This window comes from Quercus suber, unplaced genomic scaffold, assembly GCF_002906115.3.
Source record: "Quercus suber isolate HL8 unplaced genomic scaffold, Cork oak 2.0 scaffold_89, whole genome shotgun sequence".
NCBI lineage: Eukaryota > Viridiplantae > Streptophyta > Magnoliopsida > Fagales > Fagaceae > Quercus > Quercus suber.
This window is the reverse complement of record NW_027069554.1, coordinates 351,059-361,152: the sequence shown is the minus strand read 5'-3', so window position 1 is coordinate 361,152 and position 10,094 is coordinate 351,059. Positions and strand designations below refer to the sequence as shown.

The 10,094-nt window shown below is 38.0% G+C and overlaps 1 protein-coding gene across 1 annotated transcript; it reads left to right on the top strand.

Moving 5' to 3' along the window:
• The first annotated feature begins 4,992 nt into the window (after positions 1-4,992).
• LOC136067870 (uncharacterized) lies at positions 4,993-5,814 on the top strand. Its single transcript, XM_065774237.1, has one exon. The coding sequence runs from the start codon at positions 4,993-4,995 to the stop codon at positions 5,812-5,814; it is 822 nt and encodes a 273-aa protein (XP_065630309.1).
• Positions 5,815-10,094: the final 4,280 nt, after the last annotated feature.

Genomic DNA, 10,094 nt, shown 5'->3' with positions numbered 1-10,094 from the left:
AGCTAGATAGTTCAATTTCGTAATCACTTCGATTGATCAAGCAAAGGCTTCGAACGATCACAAATATTGAATTCCAAATTTCACTTAGAAAATTTTAGAACTTGAATTTTCACTTTATCAAACATTATTTTCCAAATTCAAATATCATTATTACAACATATTTATGTATATACCTATGTATACAACAAAAAAGTCTACTTTCTCAAAGTTCCTTTACTTATTTAGTCTTCCTGTACAATTAGTTTTAGTCTTTTAGATGTTATCCTTCATTCCCACTTGACCCGTTGCATTCGTATTAATTGTACGCTTATCTGAAATGCTAAACTTATAGGGTGTTGGGGAATTGGTAGGGTTGGAAGCGAATGCTAAAGCCAGTGGAGCTTCTCAGTTAGTGGCGAAGGACATAAAGGAGGAATTTCTACCAGATTTTATTAGGCCTTTTGGTCTTCCAATGAGGGTTTGATCAATGCTCAAGCAGGGCATATGAGACTTGGGTTTGATTGTTTCTTGTCTTATTGGTGAACAAATCTCTTGGATTCCTAAGTTGAGGCATTTGGGTTAATTGTATGACATGAGATTTATGTTTCTCTTTTTTTCATGCTTTCTTTCTTGTGTAAGTTGGTATTGGAAAATATATTGACAAAACGATATTGTGTGATTTTTTTATTTTATTTTTATAGAAGATATTCTGTGGTTTAAAGTGAAATAATGTTCATATATAATAAGCACATGCTATTTTCGTACCAAGCAAATGGAAGCTTTGAATCTGAAACAAACAGGGTAAGGATATGTGTATGAAAACACACGCAATTTTGTGTTTAAGCATTCTCTATATTAAAAGAGTCATGTTAACGGATGTCCTTAGGGTAATTGTTAGTAAACTATAATAGAAAAGTTTTGACACCATTTTCATGCATGAGAAATTTAAAAGCTGTCAACAATATTTATTAGTATTTTATCATTCTCCGAATAAATTTTTTCTAAAAATAGCTCCTAAATCAATACTTCTAAGGCATTGGTTAACATTTCTCATATTAAAATGGGTTTATAATTTGAATTAAAACGTTTTTTAAATTATAGATTTTGATTTAAAATTTAGAAAAGTATGTGATTTAATTTTAAATCATAAATAAACTACAAGATTGAAATATGATTTACGCTAATATAAGATAATAATAAAACATAAAATAAAAAAAAAAGTCTTCTATTTTTAATTTTTTTATAGTTCATAAATAATGAATATTATTCACTCAAAAAAAGAAAAAAGAAAAAAAAGAAAGCGGCGCTCCAATCAATATATATATATATTTTAGATAAAACGCTCCAATATATTTTTATTCCTAATCTTTTCCCATTTTTAAATTTTGTTCCAACAAGAAAAGGCGCGCAAGAGCAAAGAAACGATGGCATTTTATGTAAGAATCTCAAAATAGTAAGGTCATTTACACACCTCTCTCAAAAGCCGTTAGTACTTTTTCGTTATTTCCGGAACCAACTTTCTCTCTCTCACTTTCGCGCCATGATCGGACTAAACCGCTGCAGCGCCATCAAAGCCACCGCACTAACAGCTACGCCGCCACTCCGCTAACTCACTGAATTCTTTCTAAGCCGTTTCTACTCCAACTCCGCCACTGCAGCTCAGCCACAACCCGACTCCGACTCCGACTCCGACTACTCCGACTACTCCTCCAACTACTCCAAGTCCCTCACATTTCCATTTCTACCCTCGTCCATCAATACCTCACCCCTTGCTCTTCTCTCTACAAACAGGTTTCCTTTCAGTTCAAATTTCTTTTGCTTTCTTTCCCTCTCTCTTTAAATGTGTGAAGTTGTAAATTAGATTTGGTACTGAGGGAATTTTGGTTATTTTAAGTTTCTTTTTAAAGTCACGGTAGTAGGTTAGGTAGTTTTTTTTTTTTTTTTTATTATTTTTTTTATTTTTAATTTTTATTATTATTATTTTTTATTTTGAGAAAGTAGTAGGATAGATAGTTGAATGATAATAAAATACAGTATCTGTCTTGGTAATATAATATCTATTTTGGTCATAATCTATAATATCCATTATTTGTTATCCTCATATTTACACAAATACCCCTTTCTGTTTTTTTTTTTTTTTTGAATAATTTCTTTTGGGGAATTAGATAAAAGTATTTGGAAAGTGAGAATAGATTATTATAATTATTATAATTGTTTTTGTTGTTGTTGAATATAAAATCTTTGGGCTTTATGTTATATAAAATCATTGGAAAGTAAGGATATATTTATGAATAATTTTGTTCAAAATGAAAATATCATGGCTGGCTTGTCACACTGTTGTTATTCAAAATCTTCAATGAAAACCTTTCTCCGTTTATTTTTTATTCTCTGCTAAAGTGTTGAATGAAAGCCAAAGAATTTTATTCTATCCGGTCCTTTAATATCATCCATTTATTTAGTTTTTCATTTTTTTTCCCTTTTAATCTCCAAACTGACCAGTTTTTACGCTATGTACACAGACAATTTACTGTAATCCACCTTCTACCACATCATCTCTTATCAACTCAATGTCATTAAATTGGTCACTCACCACGTGCTTGGTTCTTGGATGGTTGTTTGTACCATTTTATCGTGAGTAACTCTACGGACACATAAAATAGTACAATTTGTGCTACAACTCACTTATGTTGTGAGTTGTGAATGGTAAATGTGTGATGATGGGTTCATGTAACAAGTTATGCTATTTTATGTGTCCTTAGCATTATTCTTTTATCACCCTTTTTTTTTTGGTTGAGAAAAATCACATCTATTAATTAGTTTTTTACTTTCCTTTAGGTTTTTTTTTTTGTAAAGCTATAAGCCTATATAAGTGTGCTTCTTATCGATTAGGTTCTATTGTTCTTTACTTTAAAATTTATTTTATCCTAGTTAAATTTTTGTTACCAAAACTTGAATATAAAATTAATTATAAAATCAATAGTTAAAGAAATATTTTTTAATTATACGCTCAGTTTTTGAGTCAAGAGTTATTATCAAGAGTTAAAATTGCTAACTTAGTAGTTAGTTTCTATATTTTTTTTATTATCATAAACTAACTCAGCAATTTTAAATAGGTTAAAGTCTTTTAGTGGAATAATGAATGAGTAACATAGTATAATTTCTCCCCATGGACCCTATATCCCCTTTCCTTCACCTTTTCCCTCCCCAAATTGAATTTCAAGAGGGTAAAAGTTTCTGATATGTCCTTATTAGGTTCCAAATAATATTATCACCAAAATTATCAATAAAAAATAGCAATCACACATAATAACACAAATATTTATGTGGAAAATCCTTTTTCCTTCAAGGAAAAATCACCGGACAAAATCTAAATCAATTCACTATTATTTAATCAATTACAATTGTAGGGGGCAGGAACTCAAGCTTATGTATTGAGCCCAAAACCCTATGCGAAGGTTACTGTATGTCTGAAGAGGCGAAAATTGTTGAGGAGTATTCTGCATGAAAGAAAAATACCTGGGAGTGAAGAAGATCCGTTCAAAGAGAGCACCAGTGTTTCGAAGAGATCATTCTCCTCAGATATAAAGATTCTTGGTCAAGAAAATATCTGAGGGGTTCGAATGATCTTACTAATGATTTCAGCAATCTGGATAAGCTTTGGACATGTCTGGAGATAAGAAGAATGGAGAAATATCTAAAAGGAAAAGCTGCCACCACCACATTGAATGCACTGCATCTGCTTTTCTGACCGCATTAATGTGGAGAAGACCCCTGAACAGTGTCAATCTAGCTACCACCACTCATAAAAAGCTAAGGAAGAAATCTGATGTGATACATACTCAAGTGGACACTTAGATGAAGCACAAGTGGACGATGAAGATGAGGGGGGGAGGATGCTATATAAAGAAAAAGCTTCTAGAGAAGAAGGGGGAGGTTTTTGGAGATTTGTATTAATTTTTCATTCAATAATATTCCTCTTCGGACATCAAATTGAAAGAATTTGAAGTGTGTTATTTATCAGTTCCTTCTTGGCACCGTAGTTAATTATTGTTTAGTCCATAATCAGCCTAGCTCTTTCACCCATTCTCTACAAATTCATTGTTCTGAGTTCATTGGGTTCATAATCCAAACTTTTTGGGCTTGGGCCACAAAAATATACTCTACAATTTGCGCCATCTGTGGGAAGAGCTTGAGCAAAAGTAGAAGCAACAGTTGATAATGGCTAAACCAAGGCAACAACCAGCAGAATCTAGGGTATCCCAACATATAGACCCTTTTCTCAATTTGGAGTAGAGACAAGATCGTGAAGGCAGCGTGCATATTACGCACCCTGAGTGAAGTCAACCCCATGGAGGAAGTCACGTGTCTTATGCAGAGAAGAATAACAACATGCAACTGGAAATTGAGAGGCTAAAGAGGGAGTTACGCCATGCAAAGAGGAAACGAATTTCTTCTCATTTTGATGAGGATTTGGGTGACGAGCAAGATGTCACTTACAAGCAGAGATCTCGGACACCAATCAGTGAATCCTTTTCCTATGAAGAGGAGCACTGTCGCAAGAGGCAACCTCGAACCCCATCACATGGAGGTGTAGGGAACGATGCTATGAGCAAAGCCTTGAATCAAATCTCTAGGTCACCCTTCACGCATAGGATCGAAGGAGCAAGACTTCCTCGGCGTTTTAACCAACCAACCTTCACCATTTATAATGGTAAAACGGGCCCTGTGGAATATGTGAGTCACTTTAATCAGAGGATGGCTATTTATTCCAGAGATGAGGCTCTGATGTGCAAAGTTTTCCCCTCCAGTCTTGGACCAGTTGCAATGAGATGGTTTGACAGTCTAGAAGCAGACTCCATTGACTCCTTCAGAGAGCTTACTCAAGCATTTAGTTCCCGTTTTGTCACATGTAGATGAGTGGTCAGGCCCCTGTCTTCACTTTTATCCTTGAGCATGCAAGAGGGTAAGACATTGAAAACGTATTTAGATAGGTACTGGGAGATGTTTATTAATATGAAGGGCAATTTTGATGGCATGACCCTTAGTACGTTTAAGCTCAGCCTCCCCACTGACCATGGTTTGAGGAAGTCCTTAACTGGCAAACCAGTAACTAACATGCGTCAACTCATGGACCGTATCGAAAAATATAAAAGAGTAGAAGAAGATCAACAGCAAGGGAAAGGAAAGGATAAGGTTATCTCCCAGGAGAGGAGGGATTTCAGGTCGGACCGTTACAATAACAACAAACCACGGAGAGATTTCGCTGGGCAGTCGGGATCAACAAACCTTCAAGTAGTTAACACTGTATTCAAAGAGCTAGTGCACCAGGTTTTGGAAAAAATTAAGAATGAACCATTTTTCAAGTGGCCAAACAAGATGGTCGAGAACCCTAAAAGGCATAACCATAATCTCTATTGCCAATACCACCAAGATCATGGGCATACCACAGAAGATTGCAGGAGTTTGTGGGATCATTTGGACCAGCTGGTCTGCGAAGGTAAATTGAGACACCTCTTGCATCACTCTAGTGGTCGAGGAAGTCAGATGAATTCTGAGCCCCAGAGGAATGATTCTTCAAAGCCTCCATTGGGAATTATCAACGTCATCTTCGCTGCGCCAGGGAGAACAAGATCCTGGCTGTCCAAGGTTATGTTGGTAGCCCAGTTACCGGCAGGGGACTTTGGCCAAGATCCGAAGAGAGCTAGAACAGATATTCGACCGATTTTAGGCTTCTCGGACGAAGACAAGATTGGAACCATCCAACCCCATGATGACGCTCTAATAGTCACCCTCAAAATTAGAGGATATGATGTGAAAAGGGTAATGGTGGACTAGCCAGACCTTGGCTACATACGCTAGGGGTTGTTTCCTCTACTTTGCATCAGAAAGTTAAATATCCATCTGAAGGGCAAGTTTGTAAAATCTAGGGAGATCAATCCTCGGCCAGACAATGCTTGGTGGTTGCCATCCAGCACAAGCCCGAAATTGAGTCCTCGGCCAGGGTCGGGGGAGATTTATAGCAGTTAAAAAGTCGGGTATTGCCCAGCGAAGATCTAGATGAAGGTGTTAGATGTGAGGATTTAATAAAAGTTCTAATTGGAGACAATCCCGAAAGGTTCTTTTAAGTTGGATCTCAGACCCCTCTACCAGAGAGGGAGGAGCTAGTACTTTTCCTTAAAAGAAACCTTGATGTATTTGCCTGGAACGCCTACGAGGCCTTAGGGGTGGATCCATAATTCATTTGCCACCATCTGAAGGTCAACCCATTGATCACACCTAAGAAGTAACCTCCTCGGCGTCCATCTAAGGAGCAAGCTGATGCAGTAAGAGAAGAAGTAACAAAGCTCAAACAAGCTGGAGCTAATAAAGAGGTTTTTTTTTTTTTTTTTTTTTTTTTTTTTTTTTTTTTTTTATATATATCCTGAATGGCTAGCAAACACTATGGTAGTGAAGAAGAAGAATAGGAAATGGCGAGTGTGTGTAGACTTCACTGACTTAAATAAGGCCTGTCCTAAGGACCTATTCCCTATGCCAAAAATTGATCAGTTGGTAGATGCTACGGTCGGCCACCCTCGGATGAGTTTCCTAGATGCCTTCTAAGGTTACCATCAAATACCGCTAGCCCTGGGCGATCAAGAGAAGACTGCATTTGTCACCCCTATTGGTAACTACCATTACAAGGTGATGCCCTTTGGGTTGAAAAACACAGGATCTACTTACCAAAGGATGATGACGAGGATGTTTGAGCCGCAGTTGGGCAAAAGTATTGAAGTCTATATAGACGACATGGTGGTGAAAAGCAAGATCATTTCGAAACATGTAAAGGATCTTGAAAACATTTTTGAAATTCTAGGAAGACACAAGCTAAGTCTAAATGCCTCAAAATGCTCATTTGGTGTGGGGTCAGGCAAGTTCTTGGGGTACATGGTAACTCACAGGGGAATAGAAGTTAACCCCGATTAGATAAAGGCTATCCACAATCTACAGGCTCCTTGAAATCCTAAAGAGGTTCAAAAGTTGACCGGAATGATTGCTGCCCTAAATAGATTCATTTCTCGATCAGCAGATAGGTGTAGACCTTTCTTCTCGTTGATTGACAAGTGGAATGGATTTGAGTGGATTGAAGAATGTGCTGTGGCTTTTCAGCAACTTAAGAACTATCTCGCTTGACCACCCATCATGTCCAGTCCTGAACTAAACGAAGTCCTATTTGCCTATATTGTTATGGCTTCTTGTGCTGTGAGCTTGGTGTTAATACGAGTAGATCGCGGTGTGCAAAGGCCGGTCTACTATGTAAGTAAGTCGTTGCATGAGGCTGAGATTCGTTACTTGCCACTGGAGAAGGCTATCCTGGTAGTGGTGCTTGGTACGCGGAAACTCCCTCATTATTTCCAAGCTCATATGGTCATTGTTCTCACCCAGCTCCCGCTCAAGTCCATACTCTGAAGTGCTGATTATACTGGGAGGATTGCTAAGTGGGGCACGATCTTGGGGGCTTTTGATATCAGGTACATGCCTCGCACATTGGTCAAGGGCCAGGTCCTTGCAGATTTGGTGGCCGAGTTCACGGAGCCCAGGGTAGAAGAAATAACGCCAACCTCGAACATGGATGAAAAATCGGTTGGCATGATTTCTCAACAAAGCCCTTCACATTGGGAAGTGTATGTGGATAGTGCAGCAAACCAAAAGGGTTCTGAAGTGGGGCTAGTGCTGATATCCTTCAAAAAAATCATCATTGAAAAGTTACTAAGATTGGATTTCTAGGCAACAAACAATGAGACGGAGTATGAAGCTCTACTAATGGGAATGGCTATGGTTCGAAGAATGGGAGGAAAGTCAGTGGAGGTGTTCTCGGACTCGAGATTAGTTGTTGGCCAAGTACAAGGTGAGTTTGAAGTGAAGGATGAGAGAATGCAAGGATACCTGAGCCGAGTTAAGCACCTGCAATCAGAGTTCGAATTTTTTAACTTGCTGCATATCCCCAGAAATGGTAATACGCATGTTGACTCTTTAGCCACGCTCGCTACCTCTTCGGCGCAGGGCTTGCCGAGAGTTATCCTCGTGGAGGACCTGCATGGCCCTGTAGAGTCACAAAGAGAGGTAGCCCAAGTTCATCAAATCAGGGCCGAACTTAGCTGGATGGATCTTATAATTAAATTCTTGGAAGAGGATATTTTTCCTGAGGAGAGGGGCGAAGTTGACAAAATTCAGAGGAAAGCGACCAAATTTTGGCTATCCGAATACCGAAAATTATATAAACGTTCCTATTCAGGACTGTACTTATTATGCATGCATCCTGAAGCAGCTGAGTTATTACTGGAAGAGCTACATGAAGGAATCTGTGAGAGCCACACTAGAGGTAGGTCCTTGGCTCATCGAGCCATTACCCAAGACTACTAGTGCCCGAATATGCAAAAAGAAGCTCATGAATATGTCAAGAAGTGCAACCAATGTCAACGGTTTGCCCCAAACATTCATCAGTCAGGGGGAACCCTTAATCCGCTATCCAGCCCGTGGCCCTTCGCTCAATGGGGTTTAGATATCGTGGGCCCATTCCCCAAAACCACAGGAAACAGGAAGTATCTTCTGGTCGGCACAGACTATTTTACCAAATAAGTTGAAGTTGAACCTCTGGCTAACATCAGAGACGTAGATGTACAGAAATTTGTGTGGAAGAATATTGTCACTCGGTTTAGGACTCCTTATACTCTCATTTCAGACAATGGCTTACAGTTCGATAGTAAAGTGTTCAGGAGTTATTGTAGTGAACTGGGAATCACAAACAGATACTCTACCCCTACCTATACCCAGAGGAATGGGCAAGCAGAAACAGTTAACAAGGTCATAGTTAATGGATTGAAAAAGAGACTAGACGATGTAAAGGGCAAATGGGTGGAAGAACTGCCACACGTACTGTGGGCATACAGAACTACACCTCGTTGGTCTATTGGGGAAACCCCCTTTTCAATGACCTACGGAGCTGAGGCTGTCATACCTCTGGAGATTGGGGTCCCAACTATAAAGACTAGTTCGTTCAGTCTGACCAGCAACAATGAGCAGCTAGAAAAGAGTTTGGATCTGACTGAAGAACGGAGAGAAATTGCAATGGTTCGATTAGTACATTACCAACAAAAGCTTAGGCAGGGCTATGATGCCAACGTAAAGCTAAGGCCTCTAGAACCTGGCAATTTGGTACTCAGGAAAGTTGTGAGCACTGCAAAGAACCCAGCTTGGGGAAAGTTAGGGCCCAACTGGGAGGGGTGATATCGTATTACTTTAGGGGCTGGCATTGGGGCATATTTTTTGGAAGATTTGGATAGTCATGTAATACCACGTCCTTAGAATGTAAACAACCTTAAAATGTATTATTATTAATCAAGTCTTTACTTTAATCATTGTGCCAATTTATTATGTAAAATTTTTAGACCTCTCCTGAGTGTTTAAACTTAAATCCAATCATGCCTGAAGTTCTCGAACCAGATGATTCGGGTTAGTTAACACTCGTTTACAAGTTTCCTAAGTGTTTAAACTTAAATCCAATCATGCCTGAAGTCCTCGGACTAAATGATTTGGGTTAGTTAACACTCGTTTACAAGTTTCCTATGTGTTTAAAATTAAATCCAATCATGCCTGAAGTCCTCGGACCGGATGATTCGGGTTAGTTAACACTCATCCACAAGTTTCCTAACTGTTTAAACTTATGTCCAATCGTACCTGAAGTCCTCGAATCAAATGATACGGGTTAGTTAACACTGTTTTATAGTCATTATCAAAGTTCAAATTTAATGAATCATGTTTAAATACCTCCGTCTTATAGTTTTAAATATTGAAATAATCCAAGAATCCAAGAAAATCTGTAATATCTTCACATCATTCATCGCATTTTTTGTTTGTTAATAACTCTTGTATGACCTAGTCCTTCTAGTATTTGAATAAGACATTTACATCACTGGTCTGATATTGTTGTTAAATCTGCCTGTACTACAATAGTAAATCTCATAATAAGTGCGATGAAAATAGAAAATAGAAGAATAATTTCATTAACTGAAAAGAAAAGTACATTGCAATCCCTAAAAAAAAAAAAAAAAAAAAAAAAAAAAAAAAAAAAAAAAAAA

What these genes read in the sequence shown, in the direction of transcription:
- LOC136067870 (XM_065774237.1), top strand. Translation starts at nt 4,993, where the DNA reads ATGAAGGGCAATTTTGATGGCATGACCCTTAGTACGTTTAAGCTCAGC.